Source organism: Budorcas taxicolor, chromosome 19, assembly GCF_023091745.1.
Source record: "Budorcas taxicolor isolate Tak-1 chromosome 19, Takin1.1, whole genome shotgun sequence".
In the NCBI taxonomy this organism is placed as follows: Eukaryota; Metazoa; Chordata; class Mammalia; order Artiodactyla; family Bovidae; genus Budorcas; species Budorcas taxicolor.
The window spans coordinates 44,864,874-44,880,661 of NC_068928.1; the positions used below are offsets into that span (position 1 = coordinate 44,864,874).

General features: G+C 45.0%; 1 protein-coding gene and 1 non-coding gene across 2 annotated transcripts in view; both read right to left on the reverse strand.

Moving 5' to 3' along the window:
- LOC128064472 (Golgi SNAP receptor complex member 2-like) overlaps positions 1–15,788 on the reverse strand; it is a 75,754-nt gene continuing 59,966 nt past the window's right edge. The window contains exons 7-10 of the mRNA XM_052657190.1: positions 4,359–4,592; positions 3,266–3,424; positions 2,267–2,345; positions 1–179 (exon numbers count right to left, since the gene is read on the reverse strand). Of these exons, the coding sequence (XP_052513150.1) occupies positions 110–179; positions 2,267–2,345; positions 3,266–3,424; positions 4,359–4,592 (542 nt within the window). The 3' untranslated portion in view covers positions 1–109. The remainder of the gene's footprint in view (positions 180–2,266; positions 2,346–3,265; positions 3,425–4,358; positions 4,593–15,788) is intronic.
- TRNAG-CCC (transfer RNA glycine (anticodon CCC)) lies at positions 13,771–13,843 on the reverse strand. Its single transcript has one exon. It is a non-coding gene; the product is annotated as a tRNA-Gly (tRNA).

Here is a 15,788-nt window from a genome sequence, read left to right on the forward strand (position 1 = left end):
GGAAGGGAGGAAAATAACATGAAGTGGAGGCACGAGGAAGAAGAACTGAAGAATTCCCGAGTGAGGAGCGGAGTTCTGGAATGACTCCACCACAGGCCTGCTCCCTGCCTCATGCCAGGTGACAGCCTGTCATCCAGTAGGAGAGGGGCCGGCCGGCACAGTGCAACCTCCATTTTACCCTGTGAAGAGAAAGAAGAGTGGTTCTTGCTTCCTACTTGGCAGCTGCTTCTTAACACATGACCCAGCGTTACGTGAGTATTCCATACAGAGCAACGCCCAGAAACCCCTTCATTCCCAGCTCTCTACTGGGTCCTCCTGTGGCCCATCTGATTCTTCCTTTAATTTCTGTCATCCATAGTGTTTGCTCCTTCCCGCTACTTAGAATACTTCCACATTTTCAAATCCTCAACTCCTTCTGAAGGGGGGAGCACTTTTTAACAGGGCTTACTAAAAAATAAATAAATAAATAGTAACTTACAGAGTTACTAAAAAAAAAAATCCCAGGTGTAACTATTGACTTTCCCTTCAGAAAGGGTCAGCCCTAACAGTCATCAATGCCCCCTACTCTCTCCCTCTCTCTATTTTTTGGTAAAGTTGCTATGTGCATTCATTAAAAAAAAAATTATTTATTTGGCTGTGCTGGGTCTTAGTTGCGGCATGTGGGATCCAGTTCCCTGATGAGGGATCGAACCTGGGCCCCCTGCTTTGGGAGTGTGGAGTCTTAGCCACTGGACCACGAGGGAAGCCCCAGTGCCCCTTATTTTGCATGGTGTTTTTGGAGCATGCAGGCTTCCCTGGTGGCTCAGGTGATAAGGAATCCGCCTGCAATGCAGGAGACCCAGGTTTGATCCCAGGGTAGGGAGGATCCCCTGGAGAAGGGAATGGCAAACCACTCTAGTATTCTTGCTTGGAGAATTCCATGGACAGAGGAACCTGGCGGGCTACAGTGCATGGGGTTGCAAAGAGTCGGACATGACTAACACTTCACTTCACTTTGGAGCATGCAAGGCACTTAACTCCCGTTTTCAGTTTCCGGTAGAGGCAGCCATTTACATTGTTTATATATCCAGTTTGAGGCTTAGAAATGTTAAATAATCAACTCAACATCCACCATAGTTAAGCTGGATCTGCAACACTCATCCAGCTGATGAACAATACTTTTTTTTTTATAGAAATGTTGCTGCCAGTTATGGAGAGAGGGTCCCATGGCAGCCATATTTATGTTGCTTAATTGCTTCCATCCCACAGTCCGTGGGGTTGCTGAGGGTCGGACATGACTGAACGACTTCACTTTCATGCATTGGAGAAGAAAATGGCAACCCACTCCAGTGTTCTTGCCTGGAGAATCCCAGGGACAGGGGAGCCTGGTGGGCTGCCGTCTATGGGGTCACACAGAGTCGGACACGACTGAAGTGACTTAGCAGCAACAGCAGCAGCTACAGCTGAATGGAGCTGGGTCACCAGGTCCAAGTTGAACCCAACAGATCCTCTATCTGGATTAGGACTAAGCCTTGTGGGTCTCCATGGTCATTTAGGACATTAGCCCATAGATTCAGGGCAGACATAGTCTTTCTGGTGGACTGTAGATTAGAGAAAGCTGGTCTGCAGAGGGAGTAGTGAGGCCAAGGCACCGAGAGAAGCAAAAACCTGCCACGGAAAGTCCCCAGCCCTGCTTCCATCCCTTTCCTGAGGCCTAACTGCACCCCTCGTGTGGGCCCAGCAAGACACCTTGTCCTCTCAGCCTAAATCCACCGCCCCCCCCCCCAACACACCCCTACTCCCAGCTAGCTAAAGTCATTCTGTTACTGCAACCAAAAGAGTTTTGCTGGATATAGCATCAAAGAAAGAGCTAGATAGATCCCTGCTGCTGCTACTGCTGCTAAGTCGCTTCAGTCGTGTCCGACTCTGTGTGACACCACAGACAGCAGCCCACCAGGCTCCCCGTCCCTGGGATTCTCCAGGCAAGAACACTGGAATAGGTTGCCATTTCCTTCTCCAATACATGAAGGGGAAAAGAGAAAGTGAAGTCGCTCAGTCATGTCTGACTCTTAGCGACCCCATGGACCAGGCTCCTCCAGCCATGGGATTTTCCAGGCAAGAGTACTGGAGTGGGGTGCCTATCCCAGGTGCTACTGAGTCAGAGTTCCTGCCACAGCCCCCATTTTTCTAGACTGTAGAGAAAGTCCTGACCTACTGTCTCCTTCTCTGTCACCACATCTTTCTTAAGGCTCTGCCCACTAACTTCGTCCCAAAGTGACCTCCTCACCAGTTCTTCATCCCCCCCGCTCCGGACACAATCTTTTTTGCACAGTTGATAATTGCGAGAAGATTGGGGCTCAGCAGTTCTGAAAGAAGAGGAGAAAGAGAATATCCATGAAAGTGCCGGGGACAGTCCCAAAGACTGGCTGTTCCTGCAAGGCACCTCCCACCCAGAGGCTGAGAACTTCCAGTGGAGGCATGGCCTCCTTCTCAGAGGCCCATCTGGGCATCCATACAATGGCTGGTGGAGGTTCGGGGTGGCTGGGGAGTAGGGGCAGGAGGGTCAGGAGGACAGAGATTTGGGTCTGTTTACTGCCATACTCCCTAGTGGATGGTGGTTCACCCCAAGTGTGGAGGTTTCTAGGGAAAGAAGAAGCCAAAACAGGCTGCACAGAGAGCAAGGTGAAGTCCTGCCAAGAAGTGAGGCTCTTCAGGTGAAGAGCCGAGGGCCATTCATCAGAGTTCAAAGGAGGAGATGAGGTCTCCTCCTCATCACAGAGTCATGGACCTGTGGAATCTTCTGGACTAGCCCTGAGGTGGGGACTTTGCACTTGACCTTCGGTCAGACCATTAGCCAAGGACAGCACTGCTTGCTGACAAGAGCTGAGCCTTCAGGGCCATCAGTGTGGCATTTGGCACTGGTTCTATGAGCCTCAGTTTGCTCATCTGTAAAGTGGGGATCATATTCGTCTCTATCACATAGCAAGTTGGGTAAAATGAGCCATGTGTGCAAAGTACTGAGTATGTAATACACTCAATAAATGTTGGCTGCTGCACTGCTCTGCTCTACTGACTGTGCAGAGCCTTTGTGGATCCTGAGAGCACCCTGCAGAACCTCCTGTGGGCATCCAGGGACACAGTCACACCCCTTGCTCAGTAAAGGAATTCGCTGATTCCTTGAGCCATCCCTCTGGGGGCGTTCCCGGGCTGTGCATGGGAAGGGAAGTCCCGTGAGTAGAGCCTGGTCATCTCTCTCACCTCTCCCACCCTGGGGCCCCTGCCAGACCTTGACAGTCCACTTGGCAATTGTTTTCCGTGTGACTCTGGTAATCGTTGCACCAGTAGTGGCTGTTGATCTGGAAGATGCCATAGTCAAAGCTGCCATCTGTGTTTTCATTTACCTTTGTTATGTTGAAATCACTCTCTACGAAAGCCAGGCACAGCCCTTAGAACAGGGAGAAGAGGGTTTTCAGAGGGGGTGGCCAAGCTGAGGGAGAAGGAAGACGGAGGAGAAAGGGATGAGGAATCAGAAGAAAGGAACAAGGACAGAGGCTAGATGGGGCTGGCAGCCCAGAAGCATCCATCAGCTTCTCCTCTCATTTTTCAGTCCGTTCAGCCAGCCACCCATCAGTACAACCACTCATGCATCCCTCGGTCCATCCAGCCTTTCTGCACTTAATGATCACCTACTGTGTGCTAGAAGCTGTGCAAAGCTCAGGGAGGGACATTTAGCTGGGTCAAATGCAGATGCTGCCTTCAAGGAGCCTATAGAGTAAGAATGAAACTATGGACCTAAAAACCCACAAGGCAAAATAAAAGGAGAGAGTGTTGTAAGGCAGATATGTGCACAAATTCTGGGCCGAAAGGAGCTATCTCTATTGTGGAGCGGGATAAAGCCTTTGCACTGGCTGTTCGCTCTGCCTGGAATGCTCTTCCCCCAGACGTTTGGGGGACTGGATCCTTTTCTCTATTCAGCACTTCTCAAAGTCACCTCCTCAGAGAGGCCTTCCTTGACTTCCCCTTCTACAACAGTGTCACCCATCACTCCCCCTGACTTATTCTTCTGCATAGCATTATCACCACCGGGAGGCACTTCATATATTTGTATGTTTTTTGCTGCCTCTTCTCCTAGGATGTGAATTCTGTAAGAGAAGGAGCTATGTTGAAATCTGCACCCCCAGCACCTAAAATCATTCCTGGGACATAGTAAGTGCTCAGTTAATAATGGTTGAACAAATATGGAATGTTGGGAAAGCCTTCTTGGAGAGAGCTGCTTTGTTCACTTGACTTTGAAAAAACAAATAAGGGAAGAAAGAAAGATGGCCACCAAGGGCACGACCATGGGAAGAGGGAGGAGGGAGTGAGAAAATGTCACTCACAGTCAGTCAGGGAGTAGCCCTCAAACCCATCCAAGTCCTCCTGGTGCAGCACCTTGGCCAAGTCACAGCGGCCGATGAGGCTGGCTTGATCCACAGCAACGAGGCAGCTGACCAAGGAGATGAGCAGTGGGCTTGTCATCCTTGGAGGGGAGGAGGCACGGTGGAGGGTGAGCGGCGCAGGCCCTGCGGGTCCTGGAGTCTCCCAGACTGCCTGCTGGTCTTCTCCCGGGGAATCTGGAGAGGGCAGCCAAATGTCCTCCTCACTCACTGCTCCCCTCCTGGCTATTTCTCTTTCCTTTCATGTATTATTCTATAAATACTTTGTTTGTTTTTTTTTGGTCTCCTCTTTGGTTTTTTATTCCCAATTTAAAATTAACAGTGCTGGGGCATGTCAAATAGACATGTGAGCTGGCCTAAAGGGGTACCCACTAGCCAAATCTGGAATAACATTTTTGAGGTAACAACTTGACTGAGATATAATTGACAATATATAATTCATACTATACACTTAATTCAGTTAAAGTGTGTAATTCAATCATTTTCAGATAGCAGAAAATCATTTTCAGAATGCAGTACTGTGTGACTCTCACCACAGTCAACTTTATGCTGTTTTCATCAACCCAAAAAGAAACCTCATATCCATTAGTTGTGACTCCCTCTTCCACTTCCCTCCAGACTCTGGCAACCACTAACCTACTTTCTGGGCTTCCCAGGTGGAGCTAGTTGTAAAGAACCCGCCTGCCAATGCAGGAGACATAAACGATGCGAGTTCGATCCCTGGGTGGGGAAGATCCCCTGGAGGAGGGCATGGCAACGCACTCCAGCACTCTTTGCCTGGAGAATCCCATGGACAGAGGAGCCTGATGGGCTACAGTCCAGAGGGTCTCAAAGAGTTGGACACTACTCAAGTGACTTAGCATGCACGCATGCAATCTGCTTTTTATTTCTATAGATTTTCCTGTTCTGAGCATTTCATAGACATGAAGTCATACAATATCTGGTCTTTTGCATTTGACATCTTTCACTTAATGTTTTCAAGGTTCATCCATGTCATAGAATGTACCAGTATTTATTCCTTTTTCATGGCTGAATACCCTTGAATGGTGGCCCACTCCAGTATACTTGCCTGGAGAATCCCATGGATGGAGGATCCTGGCAGGGCTACCATCAGTCCATGGAGTCACAAGAGTTGGGCATGACTGAGTGACTAAACCATGGCTGAATAATATTACATTGTAGGGATATATCACAATTTGTTTATGTATTCATCAGTTTATGGACATTTGAGTTGTTTCTATTTTTTGGTTGTTGGGGAATAGTGCTCCTGTGAACATTCATGTACAAGTTTTTGTGTGGACAAATATTTCCATTCCTATGAATATATACCAAACAGTGGAATTGCTGCATCACATGGTGACTTAAAGTGTAAACTTTTGAGGAACTGCTAAACTTCCAAAGTGGCTATACCAATTTACATTCCAGTCAACCATGTATGAAGATTCCAACTTCTCCACATCCTCACCAATAGTTATTAACTGTCTTTTTGAGCAAAGCTGTCCTAATGGGTGTGAAGTGGTATCACATTGTGGTTTTGATTTGCCTTTGCCTGATGGCTAATAATGTTGATTGTCTTTTCACATGGTAATTGGCCATTTGTATGACTGGCAAAATGTCTTTTCATATCCTTTGCCCACTTTTTCAGCTGGGTTTTTTGTCTTTTCATTATTGAGTTGTAAGTGTTCTTTATATATTCTGAACCTTATCAGATATGTAATTTGCAAATATTTCCCCACATTCTATGGGTCACTTTTCACTCTCCTGATGGTATTTCTTTGAAACACAAAAGTTTTAAATTTTGATGAAGACCGATTTATGTGTTTTTTTCTTTTGTTGCATGTGTTTTGGTATCATATCTGTATCATATCTGTGAAACCAAAGAATAACGGTTTCCATGATAATCTAGAACAGTTTGGCCATCAAAATAAATGATGATAGTTATTACCTGTGATAACCTTCACTCTATCAAATGATGATAACCCATTGAGTGAGACAGGAATCCATGAGTTCATAACAGTAATAGATAGACAAATAGGTACTTAATGGGGATCAAGGCGGGGCGGGGGGGGGGGGGGCGCTCTTTCTGACAAGAAAATGCTGACTGATAAATGTGGAGGTAAGCATGAAGTTGAAAATCACCATCCTGAAACCATCATAGATTGATCTGAGCAAGAAAGAATCAACAGTGGGTGCATTTAGAGGGAGTGGGAAGCTTAGTGAAGAACTGAGTATGTTCATGGTCCTAACGTGTCTCCCCACAGATTGCATCTTAGTTGCATGAGAAAAACAGTAGCAATACAGTGGAGAAACCAGACAGCATTTTGACTTCAGTCATATTGAGTGAAGTAAGTCACAGTAGCAATACAGTGGAGAAACCAGACAGCATTTTGACTTCAGTCATATTGAGTGAAGTAAGTCAGAGAAGGGGAAATATCTTATGATATCTGTTATACGCAGAATCTAAAAAGAAATGATAAAAATGAACTTATTTACAAAACAGATACAGCTCACAGACTTAGAGAAAGAACTTATGGTTACCAGGGGGGAAGGATGGTGGGGGGCGGGGGTGCAGAAAGGGATAGTTAGGGAAGTTGAGATGAACATATACATACATATACACTGCTATATTTAAAACAGATAACCAACAAAGGCCTACTGTATAGCACAGGGAACTCTGCTCAATGTAATACACAAGAGGGGAATTTGGGGGAGAATGGATACATGTCCCTTTGCTGGAAATGGAGAAGGAGGAAGGGAAAACGTCTTGCCCTGTGATCATACTGCTGCTGTCTTGTTTAGACCCTAAGTTGTGTTCAACTCTTTGCAACCCCATGGACTTAGCCCATCAGGCTCCTTCATCCATGGGATTTCCCAGGCAAGAATACTGGAGTGGCTTGTCCTTTTCTCCTCCAGGGGATCTTCCTGACTCAGGAATAGAACCCATGTCTCCTGCATTGGCAGGCGGACTCTTGACCACTACACCACCTAGGAAGCCTCGCGTGTGTAGGGGGGTTTCCTTAACTAGGTGTATGTTCCTGAAGGTTCCTCCATCCACTGGCTTCATGAGTCTGGCAGTTTCTTGGACAAGATGGCTACCCTGACAGTCTGTCTCCTCACGAATGTTTTATTCTATCTCCTGAGACTCATTCCTTAGCAGCCTGAGCTTGGGACCATTCTTTTGCTTCTCTCTCCCACCCTAGAGTTGCCAGATTTAGTAAATAAAATCACAGCATGTCCTGTTACGTTAGAATTTCAAACAAACAATGGTTATTTTTTTAGTATAAGTGCATCTCATACAACCTTACTTGGCCCTGACTCAGTAGGATCCTTCAGAGACAGATATCACTGAGCCTTGGAAAGCAGGGAGCTCCATCTCTGCCTCTGAAAGCCCCTCTTGGGGTTCTCCAGGGAAGATGGTGGTTTGGGCAGGTACACCCCAACCTCCCCTCCTGAAGCTTACCTCTCACCTATACCTTGCTGACCCCAGGTCCCAGCCTGCCCAGGGCTTTCCGTGAGAATCTATAGAACAATGCCTTTTGGGTGGGAGCCTCCTCTTCCTCATGGACTATCCTTTAGCCCCGCCCAGCTCACTGCTCTCCATGTTCTAAAGAAGATGGGAGCCCTCAGTCACCCCCGCCTTCTGGAACCCCAGTTCTGTGATGTCATCACTCTCCTGGAAATACTCTGGTCTTAACCTTGCAAACTGGCTCAGTCTTGAGGCAGAAGCGGCAGGTGGGCCTGGAGGGATTGGTGACAGCTGTGATGAGGACCACTGGTGGGACAGGGTAGAGAGGGCGCATTGTTTGGTCTGACCACCTCCCTTCCCTCTGGGCACAGTAACACCTTTGAGGGAACTCCTTCCCCTATGGGTTTTAGGCAGTCTGCTGGTCACAGAGCCCTGCCCTCCAGGTGAGAGGATTTGTTCGTGCCCCAACCCGTGTATCTTGAACTGAAACTAAGTGGTGAGGCTCAGCTTCTCACAGGAAGCCTTCAGGTGTGGTGCCTGAGGCTGCTTGGAATCTCATGGATACAGCCCATCTGAGCGAATAAGCCTCCTTGAACAAGGAGCAGAGTCCAGACTGGACTCTTGTCCAGCATCCACCACTTCTGCAGCCTAAACTCACTTTTGCCCTTACTGCAACCCTGTGATTCAATAAATGTCCTTTCTTGTATAAACACATTTGAGTTGAGTTTCTGTCACCCATACAACCAAAAGAGACCTGCTTAGTACAGGTAGGATGGAGTTAACCATCCATGGAATGGTGACCTGACAACCTGTCACCTCCCCATGAAGGACACACATCTTAGTATCATTTGTCACCAAGGAAGTCTAGGAGACATTTCCACCAACTATAGCAAAAAGGAAGGGCTTCCCAGGTCGAGCTAGTGGCTTAAAAAAAAAAACCGCTTGCCTGCTAATGTAGGAAACATAAGACACAGGTTCGATCCTTGGATTGGGAAGATCCCCTGGAGGAGGCCACGGCAATCCACTCCAGTATTCTTGCCTGGAGAATCCCATGGACAGAGGAGCCTGGCAGGCTACAGTCCATGGGGTTGCAAAGAGTCAGGCATGACTGAAGCAACTTAGCAGCAGAAGCATAGCAAAAAGGAGGCAAGAGAAACTTTTGTTACTGATGCTCACTTCACCCTTGAGACAGGGTGATAGAGTCTACCAGAAAGGAAGTAGGAGGAGTTTTCTAAGTGGGCAGTGATGCCCTGTACCCTCGGCCTCTGGACTCGTCTCCCTAGCGGGGCAGCAGCGCATTGCGTCTTAGGATGTAAAGACAGCAGAAACTCTGTTGTTCAGTTGCTCAGTCGTGTCCGACTCTTTTCGACCCCATGGACTGCAGTACGCCAGGCTTCCCTGTCCTTCACCATCTCCTGGAGCTTGCTCAAATTCATGTCCATTGAGTCAGTGATGCCATCCAACCATCTCATCCTCTATCATCCCCTTCTCCTCCTGTCTTCAATCTTTCCCAGCATCAGAGTCTTTTCTAATGAGTCGGCTCTTTGCATCAGGTGGCCAAAGTTTTGGAGCTTCAGCATCAGTCCTTCCAATGAATATTCGGGACTGACTTTCTTTAGGATTGACTGGTTTGATCTCCTTGCAGTCCAAGGGACTCTCAAGAATCTTCTCCAGCACCACATCTTGAAAGCATCAATTCTGAAGCTCTGGTGGGGATTGTACCCTGGGAGGAGGGCATTCTCTGGCTATCACTTTATGCAGTACCATTTGTGGCCAAAACGGATGACCTAGATAACTTCAGATGATCCAAGTAACCTCACCTGTGCAGAATTAGAGCCCTGGGTGACAGGAAAGGCTTCCAGGACCACATGCTGGGAATTGGACCTGCAGGCAAGGGTCTCCTTGCAACATGAAGTCTTAGAGGAAATGATGGCAGCACTCACAAGGGGACCATAGGGACCCTCCAGCCCCACTCACCCCCAACCATGGCACACATGACCCCTGGATGGATTCCTACCCATTCAAGGAACTGGCACATCCAACCTAGGACCCATGAATAAAGTCTGAAAGTAGTATCCTGGGGCAAGAAGACATGGCCTCCACGTATCACTTGTCTAAATAAACATGTTCAAGTTATAAATCAAGCGACTTCACTTTCACTTTTCACTTTCATGCACTGGAGAAGGAAATGGCAACCCACTCCAGTGTTCTTGCCTGGAGAATCCCAGGGACGGGGGAGCCTGGTGGGCTGCCATCTATGGGGTCGCACAGAGTCGGACACAACTGAAGCAACTTAGCAGCAGTAGCAGCAGCAACAAGCTATTAAATAAAATATTTTCTATCCTCATATTCTGACAAACATTCCTTAAAGGAATAAAATTTTAAAATGTGTATAAAGCTGTGTGTGTGTGTGTGCTCAGTTGGGTCTGAGTCTGCGGATCCAGGGACTGTAGCCCGCCAGGCTCCTCTGTCCATGGAATTTTCCAGGCAAGAATACTGGAGTGGATTGCTATTTCCTACTCCAGAGGATCTTCCTGACCCAGGGCTTGAACCATGTCTCTTGCACCTCATGCATTAGAAGGTGAATTCTTTACCACTAACGTTGCCTGGGAAGCCCATATGAAGCTACGGCTTATATTAATATATGACTGAAAGTTAGCAAAATGTCAAAGATCAATGAATTTAATTTTTATTCCACATGTCTGGATGCTCTGTTAATGGACTAATAATGTTGGGATGAATAATAAGTGTATACATAATTCATAAAGGATTAAAATCTTTCATGAAATTTATTTTCTTATCTTCCTTTCAGCACAAACACTAGTTATATTACTATGATCAACTTTTAAATATATTTAAGAATTAAAAGCATAATTATATTCAAAGTATATGACTTTAAATATATTTTCATCAAAAATATAAATTTATGTAGAAAATGTACTAATTTTTTCTGTTTTCCAAAAAGTTAGTTTCTTCAAAACATTAAAAACTATCTAGTAATTTGAAAGTCAAGGGCTTTTCTGGTGGCTCTGTGGTAGAGAAGCCACCTGCCAATCCAGGAGACACAGGTTCGATCCCTGGTCCGGGAAGATCCCACATGCTATGGAGCAGCCAAGCCTGTGCACCATGACTACTGAGCCTGCGCTCTGCAGCCTGGGAGCTGTAACTACTGAGCCGTGTGCCACAACTAGTGAACCTTCCACACCTTAAAGCCTGTGCTCCCCAATAAGAGAAGCCACCGCAAGGAGGAGTCTGTGCATCGCAACCAGAGAGTAGCCCCCGCTTGCTGAGACTGCAGAAAAGGCCGAGCAATAACAAAGACCCAGCACAGTAAAAATAAATAAATAAAATTATTTTCTTAAAAGTCAAAATACAAATTAGAATGACTGTATATTAAATTTTTATTACAAAATTACAGAGATCCATTTTATTTCACTCTTTGAAAGTTTAACTACACTTTACTAAGTAACTTTGAATTTTAAAATTTAACTTAAATTTTATATAAGTTATAAATGTAATTTAAAACTTAAAGTAACTTTTCAAATTAAAATGTCAAAATTCATAAGTCTAGCATTTAATGTCCATCTTGTTGTCAATGTAAAGAATTAGTATTATATTATGTCTAAAGTTTAGACATATATGAAAACGTAAGAGTAACGTGTAATGTGAGTTTTGCAATATTACAAACATTTCCTCAGCTTTTTACAGCTGAGGTAAATATTGTACTAATTCATGGATACTTCCAGAACCAAGAATAGGAACACAAAAATAAGAAACTGTACACTCAGCACTACTAGCAAATGATATCTCATTGTGTTCAAATCTATTGCCTTCAGGCTACCTGGGAGGGAAGCTCTGAAGAGTTAATTTATTAGTCTTTTCTCTTACCTAAATACTTTTCCGCTCAAAGCCTCTCTCAACTTCAGAATAGTGCCTCGCAAGAGCCCAAACATAAAACAGGAGCTATATTGTAACATTCACCAAAACATAAAACAGGAGCTATATTGTAACATTCAATAAAGCTTTAAAAATGGTCCCTATAAAAATATCTTAAAAAAGGCTGTCATCACACAGTTGGAAGTCCTCCAAATCCTGAGCAGAAAGGCATGTGGAAAACGGTGAAACCGAAAAGGATGGAAAGGATGGATGTGGATGACAAAGATCAGAGACAAACTGGGAAAAGACAACAAAGCTGAAAAAGGTGAGTTTGCAGACCTGACATGAAAAGGCAGTCACCAGTGAGACACAGTCAAACCAGACGTTCATAACCGAATTTTAAAATTTATTTATTTGTGTATTTTTGTTTGCGCTGTCCTCACTGCGTGTGTGGGCTTTCTCTAGTCGCAGCGAGTTGGGGCTGTTCTCTGGTTGCGGGATGCGGATTTCTCGTGGAGGTGGCTTCTCTTGTGGAGCACAGGCTTTAGGTACACGGGCTTCAGCAGCTGCCCTGTGGCATGTGGAATCTTCCCAGACTAGGGATCAAACCTGTGTACCCTGCATTGGCAGACCGATTCTTATCCACTGGACCACCAGAGAAGTCCAAGACTGAGTTTTTTATTTTATTTTTAGGCTGTACTTTACCTCACAGAAAAGTATACCTTCTCAAACACTTCAGGAATAGTTACAAAACTGATTATAAACTAGGCTAAAACTACTACCTCAAATTGTCCCAAAAGGAGGAATTATATCAGCTCCATACTCTGGCTACAATTTAAAAACCTCAATTTCTTATAACTTTAAAAGAAACACATACACAGACACACAGACACTTTCTCCCCTGCATAATTATTGGGTCATTGGCAAATTATTAATAAAATCTAGAGTAACAGCTTTCTAAAATGAAAATGACATTAATATATCGTGTCTGAAATTTATTTAGAAGTAAATTCATAGTCTTAACTGCTTTTATTCAAGTAAAACAAATTTGAGTGTTTGACTTAAGAAGTTAGAAAAATTAGAAGAAAAACTTTCCCAAGGAAAACAGAAGGAAGCAAAGCATAAGAATAAAAGCATAATATATTTAATTGAGGGATTCCCTAGTGGCTCAGATGGTAAAGAATCTGTCTGCAATGAGATAGACCCGGGTTTGGTCCCTGGGTGGAGAAGATCCCCTGGAGAAGGGAATGGCTACTCACTCCAGTGTTCTTGCCTGGAGAATTCCATGGACAGAGGAGCCTGGAGAGCTACAGTTCATGGGGTCACAAAGAGTCGGACACGACTGAGTGACTAACACTTTTACACTTTCATATCGAATCAGATTCAGGGGAAATGTTGGGTGACAAATTAAAAATAGAGTTAAGAAACAGCAACGAGAGAACATGCATATCATGTGTCCCACTTTGGACTTTGGATTCTTCTCTGTGGCACTACTGCGGTGTAAGCTAAATCCTTCAAAGTTTCTGGAGTGAATTCCTTGCAAGGACAGGTCACTCTGAAGCTACAGGTCACCACAAAACTCAGTAGGTTGATTATCCAAGAAGGTAGAATAACTGAAGGTTCTAAAGCTTTGTTACTTCAAAATCATTGCCAAACATTTTCTCTCATAAAATCATGTTCTGACTCAAGAAGGCCTCCAGTGGGACAGAGGTACCGTTGCCGGAGGCTGGCCTTGAGAGCATGGGTAACAGAAGAAGACTTCCGTTTCTGCTCAGGAAAGTGCAAAGGAAGCTTCTAGATTGCACTGTAAAACACAAGATGAATCAAATACATGCCTTAAAAAAAATCAAGTAGGGACCTCAGTGAGCTCATAAGCTGGAGTAATTAACATTTCTTTACTTACTTGGCTGCACCGGGTCTTAGTTGTGGTATGATGGATCTTTGATCTTCTTTTCAGCATGTGGGTTCTTTTAGTTGTGGCATGCAAACTTAATTGCGGCTTGTGGAATCTAGTTCCCTGACCAGGGACTGAACCTGGGCCACCTACATTGGGAGTGTGGCGTCTTAGCCACTGGACCACCAGGGAGGTCCCTGAGTAATTAATAGACTGGAGAAAATTCCACAGTGGTCCACACCGAACACACCAATCACATAATTCAAAAAGTAACATGCCACCCTAATGATCAGTCCTCTGAGAAATTAATCCACTGAACTAAAATCTGCCTGTGTCCACCTTCTCTGCTCAATCTCAGCGCCCATGTGTGATCCACACAGCATGTACCCTCCTGCATGGAGTGGCCTTTGAAGCCAAACCAGCCAAAGTTTCTGGCAAAGAACTGGGCTCAGCTAATTTCATGTATAGGTAAAGCCTGGGACCACATCATTGCATGTTTTACTGTTCTCATGAATGAGCATCTACTTGGGACTTATCTATTATTTTATTACTTTCCTCCTGTTTCTTTTCTATATGATAGTTAGGGCATAATGCTGCTTTTTAAATTTACCATCACTCTGAATGGATAAACACGTCAATGAAAAGAGAACTATTGGTTAATTCGTTGAATGGATAAATGTCAAAATAATTATGCTGAGTAAAAGAAGCCAGACCAAAAAAAGTATATACTGATTTCATTTATAGAAAACTCTCAAAAATGTGGACTAATCTATATATATTTTTTAATTCTAGAAAACATGGGGGGAATTCCCTGGTGGTTCAGTGTTTAGGGCTCCACACTTCCACTGCCGGGAGCAAAGGTTTGATCTCTGGTCAGGGAACTAAGATCCCACATGCCTTGTGGCATGGTCAAAAAGATAAATAAATAAAAACTTTTAAAAATTATAGAAAGCAGGAAGCAATCATTAGTTGCTTGGGGACGGGGTAGAAAGGGGGACAAGGAAATTTGGGGGGAGTGATGGAGATGTTTACCATCTCGATTGTGATGATGGGCATGGAAATGCACATAAATCAAAAATTATCAAATTGCACCCTACAAATATGTCATTTATTGGCATCAAAGACTTGGCAGGCTATGGGGTCACAAAGAGTCGGACGTGACTTAGCGACTGAACAACAACCTCAATAAAGTGCTTAAAATCTTTAAAAACTATTATCATTATACAAAATGTATTTTATGACGGAGGAGTTATGGGTCTGTCATGGTTGAAACCCCCAGCATCAGGAAAATTCAGAAATGGGGGAAAGTTTTTCCCACACTCCGATTTTCAGGCCAACTCTCTGTGCAAGTTACCCAGTGGCCACTAGGGGCCAGCAACGACCCATGTACAGGAAGTGGGGCTGCAGGGGTACCAAGTTAATTGATTGATTCATTAATCAATCCATGGGGTCCTAAAGAGTCTCATATGACTGAGAAACTGAACAACAACAACAACAAAATTATTTACTAGCTGTACTTTTTCTTTTGTATTAGCTGCATATTCTCAATACATCTCAGGAACTGGCTGCTGTCTGCCCCCTGGGGAAGGTACAGCAGGCATTGGTCCTGCTGTAGATGTCCAGAGAGCAGCCAGCCTGTCAGGTACAGGGTGGGAGCCACAGGTAAGAGGATGAGAGGGAAGAGGGAAGTGGCAGGGCTCACTCTAGGAAAGCAATTGGAGCAGCAGGCTGTACACCACTTGGCCAACACATGCAGGCAGCATGGATAGGGAGCACCAGCAGGTTGCAGGGTTCAACCATTCAGGTCGGACTGGGGCAGAACTCCAGTGCCCAGGGGGAGAAAGGCAGGACCCTCATCCTCATAGTGGGCAGGTGACCAAGGCTAGAACTCAGGCCAAGGATCAAACTCAGAAGCCCTGGGATTTACCTGGTGGTTCGCTGGCTAAGACTCTGCACTCCCAATGCAGGGGGCGGGGGTTCGATCCCTGGTCGAGGAATTAAAACCCACATGCCACAACTAAGACCTGGCACAGCCAAGTAAATCAATAACAAGTATATATATTTGTTTAATCAGAAGCACTGAGTGGTAACTAGGCTTAAATTGGGGTTGAGAGGAATGGAAAACGCCAAGTATCAC